This window comes from Buteo buteo, chromosome 18 (assembly GCF_964188355.1).
Source record: "Buteo buteo chromosome 18, bButBut1.hap1.1, whole genome shotgun sequence".
Taxonomy (NCBI): Eukaryota; Metazoa; Chordata; class Aves; order Accipitriformes; family Accipitridae; genus Buteo; species Buteo buteo.
In genome coordinates this window covers 29,392,841-29,409,716 of record NC_134188.1, presented here as the reverse complement: position 1 = coordinate 29,409,716, position 16,876 = coordinate 29,392,841, and the positions used below count along the sequence as shown (strand labels likewise).

Genomic DNA, 16,876 nt, shown 5'->3' with positions numbered 1-16,876 from the left:
ATGGGTGCTGTCGCACCCCACTGAGCACAGCCCCGGCCCCAGAACTCGTGCTGAGCAGCCAGTGATGCCTCTGGTCCCTCCTGGCTGCAAAAGCAAGCGGGATGAACCGTCTTCAGGGGGCTGGGGGCTCGTGGGAACCCCATCACAGCAGATCCCGCACCCCGGGCCAGGGCCAGTTGGGGCAGAGCTGCACCTGGTGCCGGTGAGCGAATGTCGCGTCCCAAAGTTGGAGTGACTCAAGTTCGTGGATTTCCTTTGTCAGAATTAAGGTGAAACGACACCAGGGGAGTTCGAACAACAATCAACATTTATTTAACCTAGCTAACCTTGCCCAAGTACAAGCGAACTTATCAATATGAACCTTGCATCATGTCATTAAGCTGCTGTTTGAAAAGAGAAGGGAGGTGTAGAAAAAGAAGCAGAAAAAGGAACATGAAACTGTGTCAGAAGGAGAGCCCTCCCGTTGAGTCACGAGGTTCAGAGCAGAGCCCCTCGCTTTCTGGACTCCTTCTCAAAGAGGAGCCCGGGGCGGCTGGGTCCGCTCCTAGTCTCAGACTTGGTCAATGGTTTATGTTTAAAAGGATGAGGCAGAGGGACTGTGGAAAAGAGAGAAGAAAAAGAGGGAGAGAGAGAGAGGGAAAGAAAGAAAGACAGACAGAAAGAAAGAAAGAAAGACAGAAAGAAAGAGAGAAGAAAAGGGTTTCACCAGTCCTGGGTGCAGCATTGGGCCAGCCAGTGTAGAGATCCAGTTCCGGAGGGCGCGCACTGAGAACTCGTTCTCCCTTCTTTTATAGTGTGTTAGTCGGTGGTCTCGACATGCACAGTTGACATTCCCGGGCTTCTCTGGAATCGGTCGGTGAGCTTTGAGGGGGTTCATTGGGGAGTTGCCTCTCTTTCCCAGCTGGCATGATCGCTTAAGGTAGAAGCCCGGTCCCATCCTCCGTGGGGCCCCCTCCTCCAGGCACATACACTGGGCTCCTTCTCCTGGTCACTTAAGATAAGGAATTGTGTCTTCGGAGAAGTGCGGTCCCACCCTCCCTCCTCCAGGCACATACACTGTGCTCCTTCTCCTGGTCACTTAAGATAAGGAACTGCAGCTTCGGAGAAGCGCGGTCCCACCCTCTGTGGAGCCCTCTCCTCCGGCCACATCACAGAACTCCAGTGGTTTTACAGAGGCCGTCTTCCCCACCAAAGGTCTCTAATGAATATTTGATACTGACCATAATATGTCAGACCATCGCAGCGAAGTGTGGCCGTCCCTCCCTCCTGCCACCACCGAGCAGGAAACGCCGGGCACCGGGCACCTTGACATGCCGGGACCCCCGGCCCCCGCCACGCCGCCGGAGCCCATGGTAAGACCGGGGCCCTGAGGGGACATGCCTGCCCTGCTCTGCACTGCCCTGGGCTGCAGGAGCCTCTGCTCCCAGTGCTGGACACCCACGGGGTGCAGGTCACCCTCCACGGCCCTGTTGCCGCTGGCCCCACTGGGAACCCCCGCAGTGAGCCACGGTTGTGGTGGGCGCAGCACGGGGAACGTCTGGATCCTATAGGGGTTTCTGCAGATCGTTGTCCCTTAGCCACCCACGTGCCAAGGTGACGGCCAGCCTTTGGGTCTCAGCCCAGCTCGGTTCCTCTTGCAATCCCTCTGCCCTGGAGCAGTGCCCTTTCTCCATCCCTGACGGGTGGACCTTGCAACGTGCCCCGCGGCTGCAGTTTGGCAGAGCTGCCGGGATTTCTCAGGGTGCACAAAGCAGCTGGAGCCCGGTGTCCCCTTGGGCACAGGGCAGGTCTCCCACCCATCTGGAGGGTTCTGGGGAGCCTGTGCCCGGCAAAGCCAGTTCTCCTCTTGAGGGCAGGTGGGACAGATGCTTTTCAGAGGCCAGAGCATCTCTGTGAAGAGCGGAAGGGAGCCCACTGCTCTCCCTTTTCTCGGGGCCGTAGGTCACTGCTGGGGTGCGGGGCTGTTAGGGGCAAGTTGGGTGCGGGTGCAGGCGGCTGCCTGAGGGGCTGTGCAGGCAAATTTCCTTCTGGGGGACAGAGAGAGTGGGACAGGCAAGACGAGGGGGTCACAGCTCCCAGGTAACCCCAGACAGCGTGGGGAACATGAATGGTGGGGGAGATGGGGCTGCTCAGCAGTCCCCTATGTGCAGCCCCTGTGGTCTGGCCTGGGGGGGCCTGCCTCTCCTTCCTGAGACCCCCCTCTTCTCTCCAGGCAGTCCAATGTTGCTGGGGAGGGTGGTCAAGATCTGTCCTGGAGGAACCTGGGGAAAGCTGCAGCCTAGGTGGCAGAAGGGACCTCCAAAGAAGGACCATGTGGCTGGAGCAGCCTCTGCAGGCTGGTTTGGGGGAATCCCTCCATCCTTTCCACTGCTCAAGCAGTGGCAAGCACCCACTGTCATCTGCCCAGTGCAGGGCTGGGTGCCAATCCAGGCAGTCCCTGTGTTTAGCTAGTCCTGGGTGCATAAGACAGAGCAGAGGCGAAAACCCATCGGCGGGGGGGGGGTGAATGCCAGCTGCTGACTTTCACACTATGGGAGGATCTGCTGGATCAAACCTGCCCAGGGTTTTAGGGCTGGGCTCTGCCCAGACCTGCACTGGCTCCTGGAGCCTGAGGAGGAGCACAGAGCTCTGGGCCAGCCCGAGCCTCCCATGTCCCATAGCACGGGCCATGGTGGGGTCCCGCTGGGCGGGTTTCAGGGAAAGCCCCAAAACCCATTTGGGAACCAGATGCTTTTTCAGGGAGAGCTTGGCCGTGCCCAGCCCTGTCGAGGGGCCTTGCAGGGTTTGCAGCTTACAGCCAGTGGTTCCTGATGCTTTGCTCCCCTCCGCAGGTCGACATCCTCCAGATGGAGGGTCCCAACCAGCCCTGGCCGGGACCCCCACCCCAGCCTGACATCCCAGCCCCCAGCTCGCGCCGGCTGACCTGGACCAGCAAGCACCAGTTCCTGCTGTCCTGCCTGGGCTACTGTGTGGGGCTGGGCCATATCTGGCGCTTTCCCTACCTGTGTTACCGCAACGGAGGAGGTGGGTCCCTGCTGTGGGCATGCACGTCCCTTCCCGGGCACTCGGGCGCTGCTCCATTCTGGATGGAGGCCAGGAGCATGGGGGGGCTGGGGATGGACAGTGTGGTGGTGCACGGGGGCTGTGCTCACCAGGACAGCAAACATGGGTGCTGGCAGGATTCAGGGTCTTGTGTTGCCCACCACCACTTTAATTCCACCGTGAAGACCACAGGGAAAGATGCTTTAAGAGTTCAAAGCATCTCCACATGAGTCTGCCAGGGACTTCTCCTGCTGGGGCTGTCCTGTGCAGCCCAGAGATGCGCCTGCCTCTGGGATGAGCCTGGGGCAGCCTGCAACAGTGTCCTGAGTGGTTTGGGCCGAAAAGTGCTGCCTCCAGGCAAAGCCCCTCTGCAGAGCATCTCTGCCCCTGCCTGGAGAAGTGGGGCTTGGCCAGAAAGGCAGTGACCCCCCCTGCAGCACTGTCAGCTCCTCCGCAGCGGTGGTAACAGGGAGCATCTGGTGCCATGCAGCTGCGAGCTGTTGTGCATGGTGCGTGGAGGTGCCCGTCCACTGTAAAATCCAATGCAGTCAGCCAGGAGCGCCCAGGAAGGTGGCCAAGCAAGGGCAATAACCTACCACATTTCTGGGGAAGGACAAAGTGCAGGGAGCTCAGCACGTAGCTGGTGCCTGGTGGCAATGGCCCAGGATGCAGTGCCATGTCTCTGCGCTGTGGGACAGGAGAAACCTCCCCAAAGGTCATTCTTGAGCCCCTGGCTGCTTCTGCTGCCCTGATGTTGTCTCCTCCTCTTGCACCCAGCTGGAGGGCCCACCTTTCCCTATCTGGCCCTTGCCAGCTTTGCCGTGCCTCCAACCCACGTTGCTCTGCCCTCTGGCATCTCCCTTTATGCTGGGCATCGCAGAAGTCTGCGCGGCTCTGCTGCTGCTGCCTTGGGATCCCCGATGCTCCGTGGGCTCGCAGCCTGCCCAGCCCCGCAGCCTGCCCTCCCCAGAGCAGTCTGCGGGGCTTTTATTGTGCTGGCTTTCTACATTCACTCCAGTCTGCCCAGTTAAATTAGTGATTTCCCCTTTGCCCCGTGGATGTTCCTTACATGACTGTGACTGAAGTAATTTGCTAACAGGCCAACCGACTTGTTCGGGGCATGGCCGGATGGCGGGTGTGCTTCTGCGGTGGCAGAAGCAGCCGTGCATGGGACATAGAACCGTGGGACCCCACATGCTGCTCCATAGCCCCCTGCCCCGCTCTCTGGCCATCCCCGACACCACAGGTGTCCCCGGCTGAGCCGATGCGAGCTGGCCTGGCTCCGAAATGCCCTGCCTCGCGTGCACTCACCCCTGCTGCCCGCCGGGGCTGGCACCCATCCCTGTGATGCCGCTCAGGTCTGGGGCAGCACCGGTGCCTTGGCGGGCCATGCCGGGGCTGTGCCCTTTGCACCTTGCCTAACTGGGGAGGAATTTGGCCCTCGGGGCAGGGCTCGCTGGTGGGTGATGGGACTACCATACCCCGTGCCGGGGCTGGGGTGCAGGGTTGGCTGTGCATCCTCCTGGGGAAGCATCTCCTCCTTCCCGAGGGGCTGCACGGCCTGCCCTGCCCGCCCTGCCCTAGCACCAAGGCCGGGGAGGGGGCAGAGGGGGAGTCATGGACTCATTTAGGTTGAAAAGACCTTCAAGACCATCGAGTCCAGCCATCGTCCATGCCCACTAAACCATGTTGCGGAGAAGCAGCTGCTCCCATTGGAGCTGCTGCGGGCACCGGCGTGTGCCCTGGGGCACCTTGCCGCCATGGGGATGGGGGTGGCAGTGGGGTGACCTGCTCCGGGGACTGGGGACACAGACACAGCCGTCCCCACCCGCTGCAGTCTCCCCCATCATGGGGGATGGCTGCGGAGGACACCGGGCTTTCCCCTTGCTGCAGACACCCCGAGCCTCCCGCCCCCGGTGCTCCCACCACCCATCGCACGCTTCTCGCTTCCCAGCCCTCTCCCGGGACACGGCTGCCTGCGGGCAGGGGCTGCCTGCACCCCACGGGGCCACGCGTGCCCAAAGCCGGGTGCTCCCCGGAGGGCGGGAGACGGGCTGTGCTGCGGGAGCCTCGCGGGGTGCATCGCCCCGCGGAACCCACAGACCCCTTCTCCCAGCAAGGCGAGGGCGGCTTCAGCCGGGCACGGCGATCGGCGTGCTCGCCACTGGATGTCACTGCCGGCCGCCCGGCCACGCAGGGCCCACGCTGCCCGTGGGCAACCGCTGAGGCAGGGCTGGACACTGCCCGTGGGCACTGCCCGGCACCCACGGGGGACGAGAAGGCGTCAGCCAACGGAGGTGGGGGCCAGCAGGAGAAATGGGGGTGCAGGGGGAGCGGCTGCCCCCTTGGCCCTCCACCCCAAAGGATGGAGGTGGTGGGGGACAGGCAGTCACGGTGGTTTTGATCCCAAAGCCGTGGAGCTGGGGAGGTCGGGAGGTTTGTTCCCGTGCGGCACCCCTTGCAGAAGGCCCCAGTGCCCGTGTTGGACCGGCAGTAAAGCAGCCGGAGCCACCATTTCCCAGCGCCGTGGGCAGAGCAGGGACACACCACACTACCTCGGTCCCACTGCCCGGTCCCCCGGCCCCACGGACGGTGCCTCCAGCTGCAGGGAGCCAGCGGGACTGGGGCACCATCGCCCCTCGCTCCCAGCCTCTGCCAACAGCCAAGCAGGAGTTACCGATGCCCCAGTGGGGCTTGAAACCCGCGGCGGTCCCCTCCTCCCCAGGCTGAGCCCCGCAAAGCCCCTGCCAGAGCTGGCTGGTGATTCCCCTGCAGCCTGCGCAGCAGATGCAGAGGCAGCCTGCTCCCCCCAGCACTGCGCTAATGAGTGCCAGGCTAATGAGCAGTCAGCCCCACATCTGGTCTGTCAGCGAGGCTGCGGGGGAGCGGGGTTTGAATACGGCGTCGTGGCTGGAGAGCTGCTCCCCTGCGGGGAACGGCTATCGCTGCGCCAGAGCTTTGCCACTGGGAGAGGATGGGCTTGGGCTGCAGCTGGCTGCCAGCTGGGAAATGCCCATTTCTCCCCTGGAAAATGTCCTTTTCCAGCACAAATTTGGCCTGGCTGACGTTGCAAGGAGCAGGATTTCCTCCACAGAGAATGCCATTGGTGAGACAAGCTGTGTAAAGATGCAGATGTCAGTGTACTGCCAGAGGAAACTCCAGGATCCGCTGTGGGTGCATCCCACGGTCCTGAGCATGGAGCCCCCAGGATGGAGCCAGCAGCCCCGGGGGGCTTTCCCTGCTCTGCTGCATCCTGCCCGGACATGTGTCCCCGCCATGGGTCCAAACGTTGCATGTCTGTCCTCTGGGAAGCCCAGACTAGCGCCGGCCACCCCCCCCAACCCGCTCCCTCTCTCCTCCCAGGTGTCTTCCTCATCCTCTACTTCATCCTGTCGCTCATCATGGGGCTGCCCCTCTTCCTGATGGAGCTGAGCCTGGGTCAGTACGGAGCCACGGGGCCCATCACTGTCTGGAAATGCTGCCCGCTGCTGAAAGGTGGGGCTGGGGGCCGGGGACACCTCTTCTGCCTGCCCCCACAGCCGCTGGGGCCGGCTGGGCTGTGGGAAGGGGTGTGGGGTGGGCACGGGGGCTGGCACACCCTCTTGGCGAGGTCCCAGACTGCACCCCAAGTCCCTGGGCAGCCCCGAGCAGGTCTCCTGCTGCCTCTCCAACCCCTTGAACCCACATGGGGGCCGAGGGTCTGTCGGATGTGGTCAGACCCCTGCCTGCCCCCCCCTCAGCAGCCTCTCTCTTTGCACAGGCATTGGCATTGCCATGCTGATCACATCCTCCCTGGTGTGCGTCTACTACAACGTCATCATTGCCTGGGCTTTCTACTACCTGGTCCTCTCCTTCCAGAGCCCCCTGCCCTGGTCCTGCGATGCCCCCGGGAACGCGTACCTCTGCCAGGTCAGTGGTCCCCGGGCGGGCAGCGCTGTGGGGTCCGGTCCTGGGGTGGGATGCTGTGGGGCCAGACGCCGCACGAGGACCGGGCAGGTGGTTTCTCTCGGGAGAAGCTTTGCCTGCAGCAGAAGAGGAGGGTCAGGCTGGGGCTGGGGCCGGGAGGGATGTCGGGGATGGTGGCGATGGCAGTTGGTGGTGATGCTGACCTGCCGGGGATGTGTGTTGCAGAATGCGTCAGGGATTGTCAGCGCCAGCGAGGTTTTCTGGAGGTAAGTCCCTGCGTGGCCGCATCAATGTGTGCCTCCCTCAGACCGTGTCTGGGGGTCCGGCCCTGGCTCCATCTCTCCTGGTCCCGAAGCGACAGTGCTGAGCCCCCGCGGGCAGTGGTCGGTGATGCCGGAGGCTTTGTGAGGGGGAAGGGCTGGGTGAGGACATTGCGGAGGTGAGGAGGGTGCCTCGTGTCCCCCGTCCCGCTGACCTGCGTCCACACGTCGCAGCGAGCAGGTGCTGGGGGCGATGCACAGCTCCGGCCTCAGGGACCCCGGCGCCGTGCAGTGGCCCCTCGCCCTGTGCCTGCTAGCAGCCTGGATCATTGTCTTCTTCTGCACGCTGAAGGGCATCCACAGTTCAGGCAAGGTGAGGGGCAGTGTGTGGGGGCTGCAGGGGGGGCTACCGTGCCGGCGGAGAGGGGCCGAGCTGAGCCATGTCCTGCGCAGATGGTGTACGTCATGGCCATCTTTCCCTACCTGGTCATCCTCACCCTTATCATCTGGGGGGCCACACTGGACGGCTCCCTCGACGGCATCCGCTTCTACCTCTCCTTGGACTGGAGCAGGCTGCAGAGTGCCCAGGTAACCCCGCAGCGGGGCTGGGGGTTCCCTGATGGCAGCGATCCCCCCAGCTGGGGCCAGTGGGGCAGGCTGGGCTGGGGAGTCCTGCAGCCCCCCCGCACAATCATCCCCCAGGTGTGGAGCGATGCAGCCTCGCAGGTCTTCTTTTCCCTGGGCATCGGGTTTGGGGGACTGGTCTCCATGGCCTCCTACAACGAGTTTGACAGCAATGTCATCTGGTGAGCGGGGCCGGGGCGCGAGGGGCACGGGGGGTGCGGGCTGTCGGGGCAGCCCCGGGTTGCCGCTGGGGAGCAGCAGGGTGGTGATGGGGAGTCCGAGCCCCACGGCCCATTGGGATGCCCCCATCTCCATCCTCACCTCACGGGCGTGGGGCTGTGATGCCCTTCCCGGCAGGAACACCTTGGTCCTTGCCATTGGGACCTGCTGCACCAGCTTCTTTGCCGGCTTTGCCACGTTCTCGGTGCTGGGGCACATGGCCTGGAGGAACCAAGTCCCTGTGGGCAGTGTCACTGACTCAGGTATGGGCTCGGGGACGGGGGACTCGTGCTGTGCCGTGCCAGGGGACATCCCGGTGCCCTGCACAGGGATGGGGCCACGGGGCTGCAGCCGAGCTCACATCCAGCCTGGCTACCAGCTTGCTGGACTTGGCCTGTCTCACCATGGCGTGTCCTTTCACGCTTCCCTTCGTCTCACCCCGCAGGCCCCGCGCTGATATTCGTGGCATACCCTGAAGCCCTCTCCATGCTGCCCATCTCCCCGCTCTGGTCCATCCTCTTCTTCCTGGCGCTTATCATGCTGGGAGTGGAAACTTTGGTGATTGTCAGCTTGGGCAGCCCCATGTCCCTCCCCGTGCCTGGCCTTGGGGTGCCAGGGACACCCCATCTCAGGGATGCAGATGGCATGAAGTGCACGGGCCAGGAGCACGAGGGTGGTGCTGGGGTGGGGGGGTGGGGGATGCATGGCCCCCTGCATGTGGGGCTGCACCCAAGGCCATGGGGCAGGGATGCAGCCACATCCCACTGGCACTGGCCATGGGTTTCTCCACGTGCCCAGGTGTCACAGGGATGGGGATGCACATGGGGACAGTGCCCTGCAAAGTCCCCTCTGTAAGGACTGTCCCCAGTGCCCAGTCTGGGGGGGGCAGGGACTGGGACATCCCCCCCTCCACTGACATCCCCTGTCCCTCAGTTTGAGACCATTCAGACCATCACCACAGCCTTCCTGGACAAGTTCCCGGCCCTGGACAATCGGAGGAAGAAGGCGGTGTTGCTGGGTGCTCTCTGTACCTCCTTCTATCTGCTGGGGCTCCCGCTGGTCACCCAGGTATGGCATCCCCTGCACCCCCATCCGGCGGCACCCAGCACCCTTGGAGTGACGCCAGGTTGGAGGTTGGGGAACGGCCTCCTCTCCCAATCTCTGCACAAGCGCTTAGGGGGGAGGATGGAGGGCTATTCATAGGCCCTGGCGTCAGCGCCGTCCATGGCAGGGGGTGCCCTGTGCCCACCCCACTGCCCTGAGCTGTGCTGACCCTGTCCCTCACCACCTCACAGGGAGGCATCTACTGGTTCACCCTCATTGACAAGTACAGCACCAGTTTTGGGCTGATCACCGTCTGCCTCTTCATGTGCCTGGGCATCACCTTCTGCTACGGTGAGCGGAGTGGGCGTCCCCGGGGTACGCTGCAGGCGCAGGGTATTTACAGCACAGGGCAGCCCCTGGCTACCGCGCCGCCAGCGTTTGGCATTCCTGGGGCTCGTGGCAAACCGTGGCCAGGCTCTGTAGGGTGCACCTGCAGCTGTGGAGAGCTTGGAGCTGGCGTGGGCAGGGAGTTACCCCCCGTCCTGCCGCCCACACGGAGCTCAGCCCTGCAAGGAGATGGTGCAAAGCTGAGGTGCAATTTTCCCTGTGCGTGGGGGATGCAATTTCTTTTCCACCACCAAAGCAATGTGGATGTTCAGCACCGCCACTGCTGGCACAGCTCAGCCCGAGCACGGGGTGTCGTGGGTGCCCCGGAGCGGGTGCACCCGGCAGGGCCATGCGGAGGGCAGGCAGGGGCTCGGCCATGACCCTCTCCTGGGGTGCCTGCAGGTGTGAACCAGTTCTGCCAGGACATCATGGCCATGATCCGCCAGTGCCCACCCTGGTACAAGCACATGCTGGGCTACTTCAAGGCGTGCTGGGTCTTCTTTACCCCCTGCCTGCTGCTGGTGAGCACCGAGCACCCTCCCGGGGCTGGAGGTCGAGGGGAGAAGAGCTCCCCTCCCTCCATCTCTCCCTCCCCTCTGAGAGGGGCAGCTCTTGCCATGGGTTTGGAGCGAGGCTGCCCGGTCCTGGTGCCCCCCGAGGCCTGCCTGTGGCTGCTGGAGGGAGCTCAGAGCACCCCTGGGGGTCCCTGTGGCTCCCAGCCTGGCCAAGACCCTGGGGCCAGGCAGTGCCGTGGCGTCACGTTGGTTGTGCCCGCTCTGCCCTTCAGTCCGTGCTCATCTGCGCCTGCCTGGACATGCAGCGTGTGTCCCTGCACAACGGCATGTACGAGTACGCCATCTGGGACACAAACCTCGGCATCTATATGGTTGTCCTCACCTGCCTGCCGGTCACGCTCTGGGCCGTCGTGGTCCTGTGCCGCCAGTCGGGGACGCTGAGAAACGTGAGTGTGCGAGGCGGGATGGGGCACCGGGACGGGGTGGGGGCAGACCAGGGGCTGCCCCGGTGCTGGGGATGGGGCAGGAGAGGCTGGTGACAGAGCAGATGTGATGCTGTCCCTTCCCCAAGAGAGAAAAAGGGCTGGAGCTGCGGGGCCGGGGCGAGAGGTGGGGTCTGAGCCCCTCCGCCGTGGTGCCCGCTGCTGCCCCTTCCTGCAGCGACGATGCCCTCTGCCCCGCGGGGGCTCAGGGCAGCCCCTGCTCACCCTTGCCCACCCGCAGCGCTTCCAGAAAGCCATCCAGCCCCTGGACTCCTGGAGGGCAGCTGCTGGCCCCAACATGGATCAAGTCGTCGTTGCATGGCGGCATTCACCGTCACCCTGACCGGCGGTGACTTCACCGCGCTGCCCCACGGCAGCAGCGAAGTCTGATGCCGGCCCCGGGGCACCCCACGTCCTTGCACGGAGCCCCCCGGGAAGATGGGACCCACTGATGATGGACGGGGACACCCGCCAGGGGCTGGCTGCTGGTGCACGTGGCTCCCCTTGTGCCGTCACCATCACCCATCCCGGCGGACGATAATCACTGATCCCAGCACGTAATGCGTTTTCCTGGACATGTTCCGCGCGCTCCAAAGGTGTTTCTGGGGGACTTTGTGAGCAGGACCGGCTCCCCGGGCCGTGCTCCAGCCCTTCGCTTTGTCTCTGGGCAGTTGCCGCATCTCGTTGGAGTGGTCTGGGGGCAGCTGCGTGCGTCCCTGGCCCCAACCCAGAGCTCTCCCAGCAGGGCAGGCTGTCGGCAGTGTCCCTGGCAGCGGCAGCCGCCTTGGGCAGGGGCCAGGCTGGCCAAGCCCACCGTGGCAGTGGGAACGGCACACTGACCCCCGGGAGGGGGGCTCCGGACCCCCCCCAGCTGCCTCCCAGGCGGTGCTTGGGGCCAGCGGCTCTGGCATGGCCGTTACCGCTGCGCCGCCAGGCTGCACTGGCCCGGCGGCCGATTCCAAGCCCCCAGCCCGGGGCAGGTCCCCACTCGCCCACCCCGGGCCCAGGAGCAGCACGGCGCAGGCAAGAGGGGCAAGGGCCGCCCCGGGGTTGGGTTTGTAGCCTCAGGGCGGCCGTGAGCGCACGATGCGTTTGCCGCTGCTGCAATAAAGCTCCAGTTTCCAGAACGCCGTCACCGCGTGCTGCTCGCCGGGCTGGGACGAGCCGGGGATGTGCCCGCGCGTGCCGGTGCCCGCGCCGGGGTCCCCGCTGGCCTCCGCGCCGCGGGGTACCACCACCACCCCGTGCCGTGGCTGTCGTGCAGCACAAGCGGGGAGGGATCCCGCACCGACCGCCCCGCCGATGCACCGGAGCCCTGCGGGACCTGGGTGCAGCTCCTTTGGGACAGGCTGGATCCTGCTGCGTCCTCTCCCTGCACGCAGCCTCTGGCCTGATGCCCCCGTGCTGCCTGGCTGCAGGGTCCCAGCCCACGGGGCCTCATCCTGCTGTCTGCCCACGGGCTCAGCACCGGGCTGCCTAGGACAACATCTCACCGGCTTCAGCTGCAGGAGCAGAGGGGTGCGAGCGGGGAGAGACTTTGGCAGGGACTGAGGTTGCCTTGGGCCAGGTCAGCAGCTGGTTCCTTGTTGGGGAAGCTGAGGGGGCCCCAGGGAAGTGCTTTAACCCCGGTCCCAATGACCGTCTGTCCTTCCTACAAGTCTCCAGCCCGGCAGCAGGGCAGCCGTGCTCTTCCCATGCTCCTGCTGGTGATGTATGGGCGATATATGGCTCTGCCACCGCGTCGGTGGGACGAGACCATCCCCCGGCAGCAGAAACAGGGCAGCGCCAGCGGCTCGCAGCACGGCCCGTCACCCCTGCGCCGACCCGGACGGCACGGGGTTATTTTTGGCGCTGAGCAGAAGTGCGTGATCCAGACCCCGTGGGAGAGGACTCTGCTCACGGCCCGGGGATCGCAGGGTCCTGGTGCATGGCCCTGCTCCAGGGGGGCAGGTGGGGGAAAAGCCGGGGTGTCCATCTGTCCCTGCTGTCCGCTGGCCAAGCCGGGGCAGCGGGGGTTGGCTGCTGGGGGCATCGTCCCCAGGGAGCCTCCCCACCACCGGCAGGCACCCAGTGCCCCCATCCGCCTCACATGGGACCCCCGCTCTGCAGCCTGGGAAGGGCTGGAAGAAGAGAGCAGCAGATGCCGGCTCGTAAAATAGACTACATGCTTTATTAGATTTAAAAGTTTTATGAAATGACAAAAAAAAAAAAAAATATCAAGAGTTGGCAGATGCGTCAACAGTTGCCATTTGGTGGATCCCCAACCCCTTCTCCAGAAGCATCGACAGGTCTCCGCCACCACAAGCAGTGCCGCTGGGCCCCCGGCTCCAGCCCGGGCAGCCCCTGCTCGCAGGGTGCCCACGGGGTCCCACCGCCGCCTGCCCCGCTCCCAGGGGGGTGGCCGAGCCGCTCCAAGCATGTCCTGCCCACGGCGACGGGGTGCCCGTGGCAGCAGCCCCCACCACGGGGCCGAGTGCGGCATCCCCCCCCTCCCCGCACCTCGGAGCAGCCACGGGGAAATGCAGGCACTTAGTCATTTAGAGGAATTTTTCACTTATCTCAAAGCAACAGTGTAATTGTCTAACTACCACCTACGAAACAAAAAACACCTTTATAGCCCTTCCTGTATTGTCAACATACACATATATATTACTCTGGCATAAAGCAAGGCCCCAGGGGGCTTTCAGCATCCCGCCCTGCCTCCTCTTCTTCCCCTGCCAGATGTGCATCCTCCTCTGCCCACGGCAAGCGAAGCAGCTGGGGTGACCCTTGGCAGCAGCCCACCTCCGGGGACGCGTTGGACGGTGGCGGGGGGGGGGGCTTGGGACGGAGGGGGCGGCTGGGGCAGGGCGCCCGGGCTCGGTGGAGAGCTCAGGGGGGTCGTGTCGTGCCAGGCAGCAGCTGCGGGCAGGGGGCTGCAAGGCTGCGCCTGGGGGGAGCAGGGCTTGGCCGTGGGACGGAGCGAGGTTCAGCCCTGGGGACGGGCTCAGCCCTCGGACGGAGCGGGGCTCATCCCACCATCGCTGCCCCAAGCCGGGGACTCCCCGTCAGCGGCCAGGACCGCGATGGTGGGAGCGCGCCAAGGCGAGGGCTCCGAGCAGCAGGATGCAACCCGCAGCCTGCCGAGGGAGGACGGGAAGAGCCGCCGAGCCCCGGGCAGCGGCCTGGGACGGACCGAGACCGGCCGCAGGCTGTGCCGGCACCGAACGGCCACGGGCTGGCACAGTCAGGCAGACCCCAGCCTCCGGCTGGAGCGAGCGTGGCCTCGGGGCAGGGAGGACGCTGCCCGCACGGACTTTGAGGGCAGTGGGCGCCCGGGTGAGCCCCCTGGGTGCTGGGGGAGGGTGCAGAGCCCCCGGCACCTGACCTGAGGGCAAGCCTGCTTCAGAGAGACGGAGCCAGGAGAGAGGGAGGACATCTTCAGGCTCCTGCCACCCACGTACAGCCTGCCTGTGCCTGGCCAACCCTGCCGTGCCCCGCTCCCTCCTTCTGGCCCTGCCAAACCGGGACACGGGGACAGGGGACAGCCGCGCAGCCGGGACCCCCCCTCCTCTTTGTGTGGATGCGGTGGCTGGACCCGGCTCTGCACCCAACACCCCTGGTGCTCCTCCATCACCGGGGTCCCCGCTCCTCGCCTCACCGAGCCATGCCCCCCGGGACGTATCTGGGTTTGGAGGAGCTGCCTCCGGCCCTGCTCCCCGCGGCACGTCCAGGGGCCTGGGGGGGGAGTAAAGACGGGGGCAGCCGTGGGCTTCTCCATGCTGGAGCAGCCAGCCCAGCGTCCAACCCGCCCCACTGCCACATACAGACACCGGTGCTGCTCCGGCAGCAGCTCCCAGCCCAGCGCACGCCTCCGGCAGCGCCGTGTCCGGCTGGGCAGAGCAGCTGGGTGGGCAGCCCCGTCCCACTGGGGAAACCCAGCGGGCCGCAGCCGCCTCCGGCGCAAGCGGGAAGCGGGTCGAGGGCACGCTGCGGGCAGAGCTCCTGGATGCACGAGTACCGGCAAGGGCAGAGCCCTCCCTCGCAAGGGCGTTTAACTTGCTCTTGCTTATCAAGAGCGCACAAACAGGGATTCCCCCTCCCAACCATCATAGCGATGGGGGCCGGGGTGTAGAAAAGTGACTCACAGAAATGAGGAGAGAACCGCTGCGATGTCCGCGAGGCAGCTCGCCCGAACGCTCGCACCTGAGTCACCCCAAGAGCCGAGCGGGGAGCGTGCTGCCTCCTCGGGGAGCAGCCGGCCCCGCTCCCCAGCGGGCTCCCACCGCCCCGACCTTCCATACAGCCTGTGCAAAAGTTGGAAGAGGCAGAAGAACCGGAAAAAAAAATTAATAATAATAAAAAATAAAATAAAAAAATAAAACCACGTTGAAACCAAACCCAAATGCCGTGTGGCTGAGCAGAGGCAGGAGTAACTGGAAGCCATGCACAGCAAAGCCAGGGACTGCAGCAGTCGGAAGGGGAGAAAGGGCGGCTGTTCTCTTTGGGGGGAGCGGTCGTCATTGTCATTTTTTTTTTTTTTTTTTTCTCAGAGATTAGGAAATAAATAAGTTTAAATAGCTCCTCCCGCTGCCGGTGTTAGGTGAGGCGACTCAGAAACAGAGGGTGCGGAGGGGAGGGCGGCGGGTGCTGGCCAGCACCCGAGCCCGCAGGGTCCGGGACGGGCGGGTGCGCTGCGTTCCCGATGCACGGCCGCCCCCCGGTCCCAGTGGGTAGCGCTCCTGGGTGGGTATCCTCTTCCCCCCCTCCTCTCTCTACTTCTTGGGCTTCTTGAAGATCTTTAGGGGGAACTTTTTCTTGCTCTGGCCGAGGTCAACCTCATCGCCTGTCAAGCTGCTGTCCTCGTCCCCCGGGCTCTTCTTGGCAGCCAGCTGCGGGATGCGGGTGCTCTTGGCGCTGCCGGGCCGGCAGTCAGAGATGGGGGAGGGGGTGTCGGGGTCGGTGGAGCTGGGGCTGTGGGAGCGGGAGGAATCCGAGTGGGTGTGCTTGCCGGCTGTCGGGTGGCTGATCTCCCCCAGGCTGGAGCACTTCTCCATGCCGTGGTTCACCATCATCATCTTCTTCATCACCATGGGGCTCTCGGGCAGCCGCTCCGGCAAAGCCCCCAGGGCGGAGGCCTCCGCGTGCCTGCTGCCGCCGTTGGGGGTGGGCGCGCCGACGGCAGGGTGGCCGGGGGCAGCCTCCTCGATGGACCTGGTCAGCAGGTTGGGCCGGGCAGCCAGGAGCTTGGGCGCAGAGCTGGGGATACGCTGGTGGTCGCTCAGGTGCGGGATGGAGGAGTCGGAGTCGCAGTGAGTTAAGTCTCTGGGGTGGAGAGGGCGGAGGGGAGAGAGAGCTCGTTAGTGCCGCCGGCCCCGGGACGCGCGCCCGAGCCCGCGCACACACAGATGCGGTGGCTGAGGCTGGCCGGCAGGCAGGGCGACGCAGGGGAACCCCCTCGGAGGCAGCCCCGTCCCGCACCGGTGGCTTGCGGCGAGGCCCCGGGGAGTGGGAGCGGATGCTCGTCCCGCTCCCGCCGCCTCGCCCGCCGGTTCTGCTCCTCCGTACCAGTGCCAGCAGGACGACCGCGGCGGGCACCCCCGGGGACGAGGGGGGCTCGTCCAGCCCGGTGCCAGCACACGAGGCGAAGCCACCCGCCACTGCAGGCAGGCAGGGCTGCCCGCTGCCTCCCCCCGCAAGCGCAGCCCCTCTGCCCGGCACAGGTTCAGCGCCCTGGGGAGCTGGAAGGAAGCACTGTACGTGGAAGCAGAACCAGAGGGGTCGAGGCCCCGATCCACGAGGCAGCGGCAAGCCCTCAGCCCCGAGCTCGTGGGTCCAGAGGCACCGGCCGCGGCTCCGGCGGCCGTCAGGGGCCCCTCCACCAGGCACGGCAGGGCTGGCCGGCCGCCGCTGGGCTCTGCTCAGAGCCGGCAGCTCCCTCCCACTCCCTGAAAAACAACCCTGCCAGCCCACTTCTTTCCCATGGATCCCAGCAGGAGCTGGGCCAGGGAGCTCACAGCATTGCACAGCTCGCCCTGACCCCCAGAGAACTGGTGCAGCTGCGAGAGCCGATGCCCTTCCAGCTGCAGGACCGGGGGCAACTTCATCAGAGGGTTCCTCTGCGCTTGCTCAGCTCGCATCTGTGTGTGCGCACGCCCGCTTCGCCCCTCCGAGCCGCGAGGCTGCAGCCTGACCGCAGCCCCCGGACAGAAAGCACCAGACCAACTGTTTCCCCTTTTTCCTGGGTCAGCTGGTGCAAACCTCTAATCCCGGAGGGAGGAATTAGAGGTTCGGCTTTCCCGCGCGAAGCCATGCCCGAGCGCGTGCTCCTGACACGCAGCTGCTGGTGGTCGCTGCCTGCAGACCCTCTGCTGCACAGCGGTTTGTGCCCCCAGCATGGTGCCTACTTGTGACTGCA

The 16,876-nt window shown here is 65.1% G+C and overlaps 2 protein-coding genes across 11 annotated transcripts in view; one reads left to right on the top strand and one right to left on the bottom strand.

Moving 5' to 3' along the window:
* The first annotated feature begins 1,065 nt into the window (after positions 1-1,065).
* Positions 1,066-11,631, top strand: LOC142041473 (sodium-dependent proline transporter-like). Of its 2 annotated transcripts, XM_075050357.1 has the most exons (15): positions 1,069-1,352; positions 2,832-3,024; positions 6,406-6,537; positions 6,803-6,951; positions 7,174-7,214; positions 7,443-7,581; positions 7,662-7,796; positions 7,911-8,014; positions 8,190-8,314; positions 8,497-8,609; positions 8,985-9,119; positions 9,347-9,446; positions 9,885-10,003; positions 10,270-10,443; positions 10,721-11,625. In XM_075050357.1, exons 1-15 carry the CDS (start codon positions 1,227-1,229, stop codon positions 10,820-10,822), a joined length of 1,887 nt encoding a protein of 628 aa, XP_074906458.1. In that variant the 5' UTR covers positions 1,069-1,226; the 3' UTR covers positions 10,823-11,625. The 2 variants fall into 2 exon arrangements, with proteins under 2 accessions (XP_074906457.1, XP_074906458.1); XM_075050356.1 differs by having other exon boundaries at positions 1,066-1,352; positions 7,561-7,581; positions 7,911-8,314; positions 10,721-11,631.
* Positions 11,632-12,627: 996 nt separating this feature from the next.
* STIM1 (stromal interaction molecule 1) overlaps positions 12,628-16,876 on the bottom strand; it is a 101,831-nt gene continuing 97,582 nt past the window's right edge. For 7 of the 9 annotated variants that reach the window (XM_075050341.1, XM_075050346.1, XM_075050343.1 and 4 more), the window contains one exon: positions 12,628-15,783. In XM_075050341.1, coding sequence (XP_074906442.1) covers positions 15,234-15,783 — 550 coding nt within the window. In that variant the 3' untranslated portion in view covers positions 12,628-15,233. The remainder of the gene's footprint in view (positions 15,784-16,876) is intronic. The other 2 variants (XM_075050349.1, XM_075050350.1) reach the window with 1 other exon arrangement.